Source organism: Hippopotamus amphibius, chromosome 13, assembly GCF_030028045.1.
Source record: "Hippopotamus amphibius kiboko isolate mHipAmp2 chromosome 13, mHipAmp2.hap2, whole genome shotgun sequence".
NCBI lineage: Eukaryota > Metazoa > Chordata > Mammalia > Artiodactyla > Hippopotamidae > Hippopotamus > Hippopotamus amphibius.
In genome coordinates, this window is record NC_080198.1 from 40638668 (window position 1) to 40653083 (window position 14416).

General features: G+C 43.9%; 2 protein-coding genes across 3 annotated transcripts in view; both read left to right on the forward strand.

Annotated features, from left to right (window-relative positions):
• The window catches only part of LRRC2 (leucine rich repeat containing 2), an 86223-nt gene that overhangs the window by 10934 nt on the left and 60873 nt on the right, over positions 1-14416 (forward strand). For both annotated transcript variants that reach the window (XM_057705068.1, XM_057705069.1), the window contains one exon: positions 11915-12018. The gene's annotated coding sequence lies outside the window, so the exon portion shown is untranslated. Of the gene's footprint in view, positions 1-11914; positions 12019-14416 lie in introns of those variants that run through there.
• Positions 3484-3807, forward strand: LELP1 (late cornified envelope like proline rich 1). The gene has a single exon (XM_057705070.1). It carries the CDS (start codon positions 3484-3486, stop codon positions 3805-3807), a length of 324 nt encoding a protein of 107 aa, XP_057561053.1.

Here is a 14416-nt window from a genome sequence, read left to right on the forward strand (position 1 = left end):
AATAAAAAGATTAGAAGACAGTCTCAGAGACCTCACTGATAACATTAAGCGTACCAACATTCGAATTATAGGCATCCCAGAAGAAGAAGAAAACAAGAAAGGGTCTGAGAAAATATTTGAAGAGGTTATAGTGGAAAACTTCCCCAACATGGGAAAGGAAATAATTCACCAAGTCCAAGAAGAGATCACATCTTGGGTCACAAATCAAACCTCAGCAAATTCAAGAAAATTGAAATCATATCAAGCATCTTCTCAGACCACAACGCCATGAGACTAGATATCAATTACAGGAAAAAAACTGCAAAAAAGACAAACACATGGAGGCTAAACAATTCACTCTTAAACAACCAAGGAATCACTAAAGAAATCAAAGAGGAAATCAAAAAATATCTAGAAACAAATGACAACGAAAACACAACAACCCAAAACCTATGGGACGCAGCAAAAGCAGTTCTAAGGGGGAAGTTTATAGCAATACAGTCCTACCTTAAGAAACAAGAAAATGATCGAATAAACAACCTAACCTTACACCTCAAACAACTAGAGAAAGAAGAACAAAGAAACCCTAAAGTGAGCAGAAGAAAAGAAATCATAAAGATCAGAGCAGAAATAAATGAAAAAGAAAGGAAAGAAACCATAAGAAAAATAAATAAAACTAAAAGCTGGTTCTTTGAGAAGATTAACAAAATTGATAAACCATTAGCCAGACTCATCAAGAAAAAAAGGGAAAAGATGCAAATCAACAGAATTAGAAATGAAAAAGGAGAAGTAACAACGGACACCTCAGAAATACAAAAGATCATGAGAGACTACTACAAGCAACTATATGCCAATCAATTGGATAACCTGGAAGAAATGGATACATTCTTAGAAAAATACAATCTTCCAAGACTGAACCAGGAAGAAATAGAAACCATGAACAGACCAATCACAAGTACGGAAATTGAGGCAGTGATTAAAAATCTCCCAACACACAAAAGCCCAGGACCAGATGGGTTCACAGGCGAATTCTATCAAACATTTCGAGAAGAGTTAACACCTATCCTTCTCAAACTCTTCCAAAATATTGCAGAAGGCGGAGCACTCCCAAACTCATTCTACGAGGCTACCATCACCCTGATACCAAAACCAGGCAAAGATGTCACAAAAAAAGAAAACTATAGACCAATATCACTGATGAATATAGATGCAAAAATCCTCAACAAAATACTAGCTAACAGACTGCAACAGCGCATTAAAAAAATCATACACCATGATCAAGTGGGGTTTATCCCTGGGATGCAAGGATTCTTCAATATACGCAAATCATTCAATGTGATACATCATATCAACAAATTGAAGGATAAAAACCATATGATCATTTCAATAGATGCAGAAAAAGCTTTTGACAAAGTTCAACATCCATTTATGATAAAAGCTCTCCAGAAAATGGGCATAGAAGGAAATTACCTCAACATAATAAAAGCCATATATGCAAAACCAAAAGCCAACATTGTTCTCAATGGAGAAAAACTGGAAGAATTCCCCCTAAAAACAGGAACAAGACAAGGGTGTCCACTCTCACCACTATTATTCAACATAATTTTGGAAGTTTTAGCCACAGCAATCAGAGAAGAAAAAGAAATAAAAGGAATCCAAATTGGAAAAGAAGAAGTCAAATTGTCACTCTTTGCAGATGACATGATATTATATATAGAAAACCCTAAAGACTCTACCAGAAAACTGCTAGCACTAATTGATGAGTTTAGTAAAGTAGCAGGATACAAAATTAATGCACAGAAATCTCTTGCATTCCTATACACTAACAACGGAAGAGCAGAAAGAGAAATTAAGGAAACTCTCCCATTCACCATTGCAACCAAAAGAATAAAAGACCTAGGAATAAACCTGCCTAAGGAGGCAAAAGATCTGTATGCAGAAAACTTTAAGACATTGATGAAAGAAATCAAAGACGACACAAACAGATGGAGGGACATACCATGTTCCTGGATTGGAAGAATCAACATCGTGAAAATGTCTGTACTACCCAAAGCAATTTACAGATTCAATGCAATCCCGATCAAATTACCAATGGCATTTTTCACAGAACTAGAGCAAGAAATCTTACGATTTGTATGGAAACGCAAAAGACCCCGAATAGCCAAAGCAATCTTGAGAAGGAAAAATGGAGTTGGTGGAATCAGGCTTCCTGACTTCAAACTATACTACAAGGCCATAGTGATCAAGACAGTATGGTAGTGGCACAAAAATAGAAAGGAAGATCAATGGAATAGAATAGAGAACTCAGAAGTAAGCCCAAACACATATGGGCACCTTATCTTTGACAAAGGAGGCAAGAATATACAATGGAAAAAAGACAGCCTCTTCCATAAGTGGTGCTGGGAGAACTGGGCAGCAACATGCAAAAGAATGAAATTAGAACACTTCCTAACACCATACACAAAAGTAAACTCCAAATGGATTAAAGACCTACATGTAAGGCCAGACACTATCAAACTCCTAGAGGAAAACATAGGCAGAACACTATATGATATCCACCAAAGCGCCATCCTTTTTGACCCACCTCCTAGAATCATGGAAATAAAATCAAGAATAAATGAATGGGACCTCATGAAACTTAAAAGCTTTTGCACAGCGAAAGAAACCATAAACAAGACTAAAAGGCAACCCTCAGAGTGGGAAAAAATAATTGCCTATGAAACAACGGACAAAGGATTAACCTCCAAAATATACAAGCAGCTCATGAAGCTTAATACCAAAAAAGCAAATAACCCAATCCACAAATGGGCAGAAGACCTAAATAGACATTTCTCCAAAGAAGACATACAGATGGCCAACAAACACATGAAAAGATGCTCCACATCACTAATCATCAGAGAAATGCAAGTCAAAGCCACAATGAGGTATCACCTCACACCGATCAGAATGGCCATCATCACAAAGTCTGGAAACAACAAATGTTGGAGAGGGTGTGGAGAAAAGGGAACTCTCCTGCACTGTTGGTGGGACTGTAAATTGGTACAGCCACTATGGAAAACAATTTGGAGGTTCCTTAAAAAACTACAAATAGAACTACCGTATGATCCAGTAATCCCACTACTGGGCATATACCCAAAGAAAACCATAATCCCAAAAGAAACTTGTACCATAATGTTTATTGCAGCACTATTTACAATAGCCAGGACATGGAAGCAACCTAAATGCCCATCAACAAATGAATGGATACAGAAGATGTGGCATATATATACCATGGAATATTACTCAGCTATAAAAAGGGATGAGATGGAGCTATATGTAATGAGGTGGATAGAACTACAGTCTGTCATACAGAGTGAAGTAAGTCAGAAAGAGAAGGACAAATATTGTATGCTAACTCACATATACGGAATCTAAAAATGGTACTGTTGGACTCAGTGACCAGAACAAGGATGCAGATACAGAGAATGGACTGGAGAACTCGAGGGCTCCGAAAATCAAGAAGGAATGTCGAGTGATGATAAAAATAAACCTAGTGAACCCAAGAGTGAGCCCAAGCAATGTGATCCCAGGTGTGAACAAAGATGTGACACTAAATGCCAGCCCAGCTATTTAAAGAAGCTGCTGCAACGCTGCTCTGAAAAGTGCCCACGGGAAAAGTGCCCACCACCACCAAAGTGCCCACCGTGTCCCTCGTTCCCCCCGGCATGCCCCCCACCGTGCCCCCCACCGTGCCCTCCACTGTGTCCATGCCCAGCTCCCTGCCCTCCCAAGCCATGTGCCAAGCCCTGTCCTCCTAAATGCCCATCGCCCTGCCCACCCCCAGAGTGAGGCACCAAAGGCACCACCCAGCCCACTACCTCCACCATCTCCACCATGTTCACCACCGAGGGGCTGAGAGCTGAAGCCATGAACTGACAAGTAAACGTGTTCCTCTGCTGTGCAAGAAAAAAAAAAAAAAAAAAAAAAAAAAAAAAGTAAGTTGCAGACATCATGCCCTTTTACTCTTAAATACTTTATACTTCAGTGTGAATTTCCCAAGAACAAGGACGTTCACTTACATAACCACCGTATAGGGGTCAAAATGTGGAAATTTAAAATGATTATCTTATACACAAATGTTTTTCAGATTTTCTCTGTGCAACTTACAGCAGTTTTTCCTCATGGAATCCAATCCCAGATTGTATGTATAATGCATTCACTTGTCGGGTCTCCAGTAATCTGGAACACTTCCTCAACCTTTTAGTTAATTTATTTATTTAGGTCTTTTGTCACACTAACAGGTTTTAATACTATGTCAGTATTTTGTAGAATACCCCTCAAGTTTTTTTTTTGTTTGTTTACTCTCTTGTCATCACTAGAATCAGATTATGGATTTTTGGCATAAGTACCACTGAAGTGACGTTTCCTGCTCAGGGCACTCTAGCAGGAGGCACAGAGAGCCATTTGTTTCTATGTTGGTGGTGTCTCTGTTGCATTGATTAAGGTGGTGTCTGCCAGTTTTATCCACTGTAAAGTTATTATTTCTCCCTTCATAATTAATAAGTATTTTGTAGGGAACTGATACGAGTCTCTGTAAATATCTTGTAGCTCATCAAACTTTCAGCCTCCAGGGTTAGCATCCACTGATGACTCCTGCCTGCAGCATTTTTTATTCTAATGGTTGCAACTGTACTTTTCTAATTCCATCTTTCCTTCTATGTGTATTGATTGGCATTCTACAATAGAGTTTGCTCTTCTCAACAATCTATCAGTCTATTGGTCTGTCTAGATATTGTCAGTATGGATTTATAGATTATTATTTTATTCAGTGGATTATAATCCATTACTACCACTTCTAATTTTGATGCCCAGATTGTTGCAGATTTGGCCGGGGAAGCATCTTCAAGCTGACCTCTGTGTCTTTTGGACATGTCCCCATCCTTCTTTGAGGACCTCCTTACTTTTTGGCACAAGATGTTCCAGGCTCATTGTACCTTTCCTGCGCCAACACTGGAATCAGCCATTTCTCTTTGGTGCCCTGGATCCTTTTACTGGAGAAAGGTGTTGATGTACCAAGACCTGGGTGCTGGGTGTGTTTGTTGCAGTGGAGGAGTCACAGCTTCTGAGCCCTCTCAGCACCTGGGTTTCAGACTTTCTGAAGTGAGTTGTGGGGACGCTGCAGAGCCTGATGCTGCTTGGTTGGTTTCTAGTTGCATTTATTCCTAAGACAGACCAATACAGTGGAAATGAGACATTTTCTGAGTTGAGGGTTTGAACAACTCCCTCCCTGAGCTTGGCCTGGCCTAGCAGCTGCAAGAGCCATGTGGCTGAAGCAGTCCTTGGAGGAGAGGATAGAAGCAGGGGTCACAGTCCGAGGAGAGAACTTGTGAAATGCCCACCAGGCAGAACATTTGGAAAATGCAGCTGCTTTCCTCCTCACATAGCTCTTGTCCCAGAGGAGACCCTGACGGATGGAGATGTTTTTGTTTCTGCTATTGTTGCTGTTGTCATCACACCTAGTCTTTCTTCTTTCTCCTTTCTTCGAAACAAGGGATTTGTACTGATTCAGTTTTTGACGTGGACTGTCCAAAAATAGTGAAGGAGAATTTCAGGGGTTGCCAGGGCCCAGCTGAAACTTGAGATGAGGTTTGCATTCAGCACAGCATATACTCTTGGCTCTGAGAACTGAGTTATTAGATATGGTAGTGGGGATGGGCAGGGAGAGAGTGAAATAAATAGCATGAAAACACACCTCTCCTGCAGAAGATAACAATCCCAGTTTAAAAACCCACCCCTAAATGGGCCAAGGAAAACCCAGTCAGTGAGACCAGCCTGCGCACCAGGAACCCTAACCATCAAGAGTCATTCAGCTCCAGGAAAGTGGGGACCTGGTCCAGCCAGCAGGTTCACAAATGAGACTTTGTGAGACACCCCATTTATAAGGAAGGGGGCTGCTTTACTAAGCTTGGGGGCTGAGTGGAAGCAAAGAAGTTATGAGTCATTGGTCAGAAGAGGGCTGGCAGGAAACATACTTGCAGCCCAGACTGAGGAAGTGGCAGAGCCCCCAGGAAGGGGCTTTACGATGGGGCTCTAAGAAGCCCCTCGTTAGAGGAAAGTGCTTTCATTAAACACTGAGAGGCAGGGACTGCCCCTCAACAATGTTAGGCCTTTTACAGTCAGGTTCAAGGTCAACAGGGCATAAATTGGGGGAGCAACACATTTCTTTAGGTGATCCCAACCTCTTAACAACCTGGGTTTTGCAACCCATATAAACCCATATTTATATGGGTTGCATGATACTTCTAGCCCTTATTCAGCTATTTTTCTGGGATAAACTGACTGGACCAGGAAAGGCCTTCCCAGGGCTGGTAGCACCGAACTTTCCTGTTAACATAAGGATGGTCTGTCTTCCTAATACTCCATGGAGTGAGTTCTATTCCCTGAAGAAGCTCACAATGCTTTACATATGACATATTAATTATCCCATTGTTTCATACTTGGAAGGAACGTAAAATTAGTAAGAAGATAGAATGTTTAAGTAGAGGAGACTAATTTTCTATTAGATGGGGTAGGGGAAGATGAAACTAATATTTATGTATGTTGTATTGTGAAGCATTTGATGTTATATTGTGGTTCTTCACTGACTGTCCTCACACAAGGTTCTTGTCCCTGTTTTATAGACATGAAAACTGAGTCTGGGAAAGACTGAACAGTATGCCCATGAGCTCACAGCTGAGTGGCAGAGCTGAGACTCAAACCTATGTCAGTCTGACCTCAAAGCCTGCAAGTGCTTTTGAAGCTCGTATGTTTGAATCTGGTTGAAATTGGCCTATATATTAGGCATATAGACTATAAATAGTAAATATCTTTATAAAATATGATTAACATTGTGTAATTTGAGCCACACTTGACTAAGACATGTCAGCATCCCTGGTCATTTTCACAGGGAGGAGGGGATTCAAAGTTACATCTCTGATACTTAAATAGAAAATGACTATGGCCAATGTGGTCAATTGAAAAACAGATGACCAAATAAATAACCAAATAGAATGGGATTGTTGGAGTTTATCAACAGAAAGTGAGGGCTTGAGTCTAACCCTGTGGGCTCTGGAATCTAGTTTACTCCAAGTGATTCCTGGCAGCTCAACTTCGTTAGCTATGCAACCTCTGTTAGGATGTGGCCAAGGATTGAATGGGAAACAATAAACTCTGATGAGTGTACAGCCCAAAGACCATAACACCAAGGATAGACAGTTAAAAGGTGCACATCGTCAAGATTACAAAGGTATGGTGACCTTCCCACGCAGCATCTTGAGGACAGTTCTGACTGCAAATATTCCAGCTTATTATCCCTTGAGGATGCTGCTACTTAAAAATTATGATCTGTCTTTTTTCAGCTTGTGAAATATGGTCACCATAAGCAAAGAGGTCTCTGGATGGCTGGGCCAAATGCAAGAGAAGTCTGGAAGCTGTATTACTAGTCTACTGCAGGGCTGCGTCCCTGACTCTACCATCTCTGGGTGGCTTTAACCGTAAACCTGTGCTCCTTCACCAGGACCCACGGGTGGTTAAATAGGAAGCAGTTGAACATCTTTCATCTCCCTGCAACTTCTCTCAGCAATTCCTTTCCCAGGCCTGATTCCTTACTTCCAGGCTCTGCTTGACCTATTGGAGAGGCCAGGAGCACTGATGCATGATTGTAATCCTGCAGAGCTAAACATTTAATATTGATTTTGTAGGACATTTTAAAATTTATAGAGTGCTTTCAATCACATTGTCTAATGAGTTCTCAACAAGGGTGAGGAGAAGTGATGAGAAGTGCAGCAAAGAAGACAAAAGGCGTAAGATGAGCTTGGGAAGTGCCCTAAATGATGCTCCTTCTCTGGAGAGGGGTGGGGTTGGTGAAGGAGGATCGTGTTGGTGAGCTGGCCCCTGAGTGCTGGGCAGCCTGGGCAGAGGCAGGACAGGACTTGACAGCCAGAATCACTGACCCACAGGTCCTGTTTCCCAAGACCCTTGCCCACTGCAGACCCCAACTGATACAGAGCCGGGAACTGTCATTTCTCTAAGAGACATCCATGACAAACTCTGATGCAAGTCTCCCTCTGAGGCTTCAGATTCCTTTGTGGGGTCAGAATCATGCGACCACTTTGTGATGCATTAATCTGTCCTCCTGGCGGTGTATCTTTAAGAACCTCATTTAGAATCCTGCTTTGCAAAAGATAAGACTTGTGAAATTGACAGAGCCTGTGCTTGTGTCTCTCTTGGCCTGACCTTTTCCACTCCTTTATGAATGTGATCCATATTCTATTACTTTCAGATAAGCTGTTCTTGCTTGGCAGGGAGGGGGTGCAGTGAGTGAGCTGCCTGGATTATACCAGAACTTTCACCAGAGTCTTTCCTGCCATTCTCTGAAGAAAAATGAGAATGGGAGAAGAGTCTCCGGCAGTGCCATGGGGAAGACTATTTTGGGCAAGGGCTTTTTGAGGTCTTTCCAGACACTAAAAATGAGGCTGCTGAATCCAGGCACGTCTGGTCCTTATGTTTCAAGGGTACAGCTCAGGAAGGGTGAGGTAGCCCACAGAGCAGCAGCTCGCGGGCCAGCCCCTAAGCTGGCTGCATGGAGAGGGAGTGGGGCTGGTGACAGTGTGATGGAACTCCTCCTCCACTCCTCCCCCACCCCCCACCAGGACGCGGCTGAGTGAGAACACGTGTGCAGGGGGTGGTGTGTCGATGCCCTCTGTCAGGAGTGCAGCTGGTGATCCATGAGCCAGTGCCCAGCCAGGGCTACCTCTGCACAGAGGTGATGACAGCAGTTGGATCTGAGGGCCTCCCTCCACCCGGAGTTATGACTCTGTGCTCTCCAGGATTTCCTGTCAATGGTCTGCTCACGTAGTGATGAGATGTGAGCTGCTGCATAAAGTGGGGGTTTATACCCCACAGAGTGACAATATTTACTGTTGTTTCAGATTTGAACAGTGAACTTGACTATCTCCAGTTGCTTCATACCCAGCACCTCCTGCTCTGTGCTTTTTCCCTCCGTGGTTGTCTCTTCACACCCCCGGCTGTGGGCACCATGGTCTGTGAGGGTTATGTCCTGTGCGTCCTGGTGTGTTCACCCCAGGCACCTGCGACAATGCTTTGCAGATAGTGAGTGTGGGTTTTTTTCCCCCTACTAAATGTTAGCTTAAAGAAAATCAGTAACAGTAGATTTGATCTAAACCCACATTTTGGGGATATGATGGGGCTGGGGACGGAGAATTACAATGTAGTATGGGATTTAAGGGCCTGGAATGTGAAGTCAGTGTTGGAATCTGTCTTCACCTACCAGCTGTGTGGCCTTGGGCAGGTTAATTACCCTTTCTGAGTCTCAGTTTCCTTTTCTGTGAAATGGAAGTAATAATAGCTACCCAACACTATTGTTGAAAGCATCAAATGGGATCATGTATGTACAAGTTTTCTAGCAAATTTCCTGGCAGAGTAAGCCCACAATAGATGGATGAGTATTAGAAGCTATTATGAGAACATTAAGAACCAGAGGGGTTAAATGAATTGCCCCAATTCATATAATAAGTGGTATTTGTTCTATTACACTACATTGTGGGGAAAAAAAGCCAATGGAAAAATAATGCAGGCCTGTAGGCTACATATACACAGACAGAAGATTAATGTAAATCCTTGAGATAATCTAATACAAAATTAGGCAAAGGACATGAAGGAGAAATAGGGGTAGTCAATAAACACTCAAAAAGATGTTCAGCCTCATTTTCAAACAATGCTAATGACAATAATAATGAAATATTAGCCTAAACTATTTGCCAAAAATTAAAAGGTCTGATGCCCAATGTTGAGATGATGTAGGAAAACAGGCACTTTCAGAGTCATCTGATGGAAACATAAACTTAAAAACATACTATTATGCTAATTTATTAGGGTTAATTTGTTGCTTTATTTTGTTGTTGTCATTGCTTTATTTTTATAGTAAGTAATATATGAGTACTTTTTTTGTTTTTTGTTTTTATTTTTTGATATAAAATGTTGAAAGAACAGAGATATCTAGAATTAGACATGAGTATCCCCCTTCACCACCACACCCTTTCACCCCCAACTCAATCCCACTTTCCTTTTCAGGTACAACCACTCCCAAATTTGATGTGTCTCCTCATCATTTTTCTAGGTATATGTGCAAATATAGGAAGAAATAAGACATATGGCTTTTTAAATACAAGTGCAATGTTATACGCACATACTTTACCCTTAAGTTCTTCCCAGGTCTATGCATATAGCTTCATGCTCTCTTTTTAGGCGGTGCATGTTAAGATGTACCATATGCCTTGTACCATATACACCATACCTATTTAATCATTCCCTTATTTATAAGCATTTAGGTTATTCCTAGAATTTTGCTCTTGTGAATTATGTCACCCGTATATGTACCTCTTTATGCACATGTGCAATTCTTTTGGGGAGATAAATTCAAAGTGCAGCCCATGTAAATTGGGGCAATACTGCCAGGTTGTCCTGACAAAGGCTCTAAGAACTTATTTTTGCCACAAACTTATAAGAGGACCTACTTTTATAATTAGAAAAATATTTTTAATGATAATCTGGTAGCACATATCCAGATTTTATAATTCCACTAAAGCAATTACAGAAATGTACAAATACACAGGCATAAGGATGATCTTTGCAGAGACAGTGAAGAGCTGGGAACCAACCAAACACCCCACAAAAGGTAACTGGTTAAAAATTCCGGGAGCCTCTGTCCTGTGTGCAGGGTGAGGATTTTAGATGTGTCAGGAGAGCCCCAGGTTAGGGAGAGGGTGTTTAAGCCCATACATCTTACTTGCGGTTCGCTCAGCCTCATGGAATCTCAGTACCTCTGGGTTTCTCCCTGAACACACCCAGCACCCTCTATGCTGAGATGGGGGCGGGGGCCAACCCAGTGTGGATCTCACACCAGCCATCAGGGGCCACCGTTTGTTGACTTGTTGGGTGGGCTCAGGCCTAGGGAGATGAAGCCTGGGGAGGGGCTCAATCCAGCTGTGGAAACTGCGGGTTCCCAGAGCTGCAGAGGCCCTGTGGCGTGTGAACTAACAGAGCGTCAGGCTCACCTGCAGGAGGAGCACCACCTGTCCTATTTCATGGCCCCTTCCTCAGGCTTTGCTGCGGCGACATGGCAGGGGAAGTGGTGAAAGCACTCTGCAAACCCAAATCCACTAGGAGATGTTGAAAGAACACAGAGATATCTAGAGTTAAACATGAGTATCCCCCTTCACCACCACACCCTTTCCCTATGCAGCTTTTGGAAGCCTCCCCACAGTGCTGAGCACATCCTGCCTTGTGCACGATTATGCACTGCAAGTAGTGTTGTGCAGGCCCAAGTTATTTTTTTTTAAAACACACGTATGTATGTATGTGTATGTATGTATGTATTTACTGTTTTGGGTCTTCGTTGCTGCTGCGTGGGCTTTCTCTAGTTGCGGCAAGGGGGGCTACTCTTCGTTGCGGTGCACGGGCTTCTCATTGCGGTGGCTTCTCTTGTTGCAGAGCACAGGCTCTAGGCGTGTGGGCTTCAGTAGTTGTGGTGCATGGCTCAGTAGTTGTGGCTCATGGGCTCTATAGTGCAGGCTCGGTAGTTTTGGTGCACGGGCTTAGTTGCTCTGCGGCATGTGGGATCTTCCCAGACCAGGGTTCGAACCCGTGTCCCCTGCATTGGCAGATTCTTAACCACTGCGCCACCAGGGAAGCCCCAAGTTACTTTTATAATTTAAAAAAAGAGGGGAAGTAGGAGAAATGCAGCAGGCACATAAAGAAAGCCCTGACCCTAAGAATAAATAAATGAAGAACACTCTTATTAGTAAGTCTATGAAATTCTACCTGAAAATATTTGGGAAGAGAGGGTGTTAGGAACTTAAATAACTTGTCTTTATCTCCCTTCACATTGCATGCCTAGGGGAGGAGCAAACCAAGACTTCCTCACGTTCCTGGGCCTCACCTGTCCCAGAGAATGAAGAGACTGGTCTCACTTGCAGCCTGGACAAGACACCAAGGTGGCAGGTGAGGTGGGTGGGTGATCAGTTTGCCCTGAAGAATACAGACGGCAGCCCTGGATTCTGGGAAGATGGCTTGTTGTCCTGCCTTCCTTGTCCTCTCTGCACTTAGCGGGGATAAAACTGCTACCCTGAAGGCTGTCTGAGCATCAAGTTCTCCTGAGATGCACAGAGGAGGGAGTGGATCTGGGCTTCATTCTCTAAACTTCCAGGTGAAGGCAGTTGACCAGAAGCCACAGGGAGGGCTTGCCTCTCCTGTAGGCATGGGGCACAGTCCTAGCTGGTCAGATCCTGTCTTTCCCCAACAGGAGACAGGCTATCTGCTGCCCGGAGGGGTCCCCCTGGGGGACCTGGAAGGGCCCTCAGGGCTGGACTGACTTGCTCCAGGACCTCACTGCTAAGACAGCAGCCCCTGGTCCTCACCCCCAGGGCACTCCTCAGTCCCCCAGCAGAGGTCCCAGTTTCCCAGGTCATGTTCAGCAAACCTACAGGTACAGAAAACTGACCGGGAGAACTACAGACCACAGAAGGAAAAAGAAACTGCAAAACCCACTTGCCAGCTGGTCCCCTTCTAGTTCATATTTTATGACACATCTTAAAGGAGTTGGCATGAAACAGAGATGCCTAGAATGTGGTTCAAACGCCAGGCGCTTTGAGTGAGGGGCAGTCAGGGAGCTAAGACAGCATATTGAGGGTGAGAACAACACCTCGACCTCACTCTGAAAAAGAGAGGGAAAAAGTGTAATGTGGGTGGAAAATTCCAACGAGAGGAGCTGGGGCCATGATGGTGCTAACACAGGAGTTTGGGGAAAGCACATCAAGTAGAAAAAGCATGCAGCTGAAGAAGTCAGGAGGGAAATAGGAATTAAAAAAAGCTTGGGAAGCAGCAAGAAAGCTTGTCAGGTTCAGAAACTTGGGGAGAGGGCGGAGAGAAGTCTGCAGAGGTCACTTGGGGTCACTCAGGACTTGCTTTGTGCTCTTGGGTGACAAGTCAGAAACCATCTTACACTTAGTTCCAGACGCTTTGAGGAAAATCAAAAAGTCAGAGCCACAGAGATTTTGGAGCCGTGTGTTGGCTGGTCTAAATTCATTGGTAAGAAATTGAGAAGTGATGTGATGTGCCCCAGGGCCTCATGGCCAGGGAGGGATAGAGGGGACATGAACTGATTTTTGGTTTTGAGTCACTTCCTCCCACCCCCATGTTTCTTGCATTGGAGGTGGACCCTGGGCATCGCTGGGCATACAGCCCCTGCCCTGCACTGTCCCAAGTCCTGACTCTGAATGAGGCATTGTGTTCTTACTGGATGCACGACTCAGTCCAGTGGGGCCCCTGCCTGCGCTTGCTCTCAAGTCATCCTCACAACAATCCTTCAATCGTGGACATTGGTATCATCCCCAGTGTAGACACAAGGAAAGTGAGATCTAGAGAATTAGTGTCTGCCCACAGTCACGGAGCCACTGGGTTTTCTCCGCAGCAAACCCAATCACTGTTCAGAGTTTCTAGAGGCGGTTTGCCTTGTTAAGAAAGTTTCCATACAAGACAGTACAGACTCAAAACTCTGATCAGTCACCACTGCCTGGCCTCTTGGTGACTGAATGCCTCCTTAGCTGTGTGCCTGGTTATGTATTTTTGATACCACATATTTTATTCATTGTATTTTATGCACTGGTTTTATGTGCAGTGAAGATAAAGACAAGGACAGCTGGTTTACTGATGACCTATGGCAATGCCAGGCACTTCCCTGATGGGCACATCTCATCTTCCGTCTGCAGGAGACTGCAGTAGCTCCTGCAATTACCCTGAGTCACTCAGCTCAGAAGCAGCGGGCACTACCAAGTCCCAGAGGCCAGGCAGGCTCAGGATCTGGCCGACTTCTTTCCTCCTCACCTGTGTTTGGTCCAGGCCTCTCCTGAGTCCCAGGGGACTTGGTGGATGCTCAGTCATTGCTGGACCATTGTCATGATGGCAGCTGGAGGAAAGTTAGCATGTAACTCCGCGTGTGACCTTAGGCCACCTGCCTTACCCCTTCAGTTGGCTGAGGGCTCTGCTGGGGTCAGCAGCTCTAACACAGTTTTATTATGTAGCTGAATAAATCAGCTGAAAGCCTGGTTAAAGAAGTAAGAGCCCCAAACACAAAAAAACTTTCAAGATAACAACATAGGACAGGGCTCCTTCACTTGCTCTTTCAATGATTTGTTTGTCACCTACTGTTACCAAACCAAACTTGGGTCTACTCGTCCTCACACAGTAAAGCCAATCTACTGACACTGGTTTGTGGTGAAGGAAAGGGTAGCATTTATTGCAGAGCGCCAAGCAAGGAGTCCAGGCAGCTAGTGCTGTAAAAAACCCAAACTCCCCAAAAGCTTTCAGGGAAAGGTTTTTAAAGACAGGGTGAGGGAGAGGG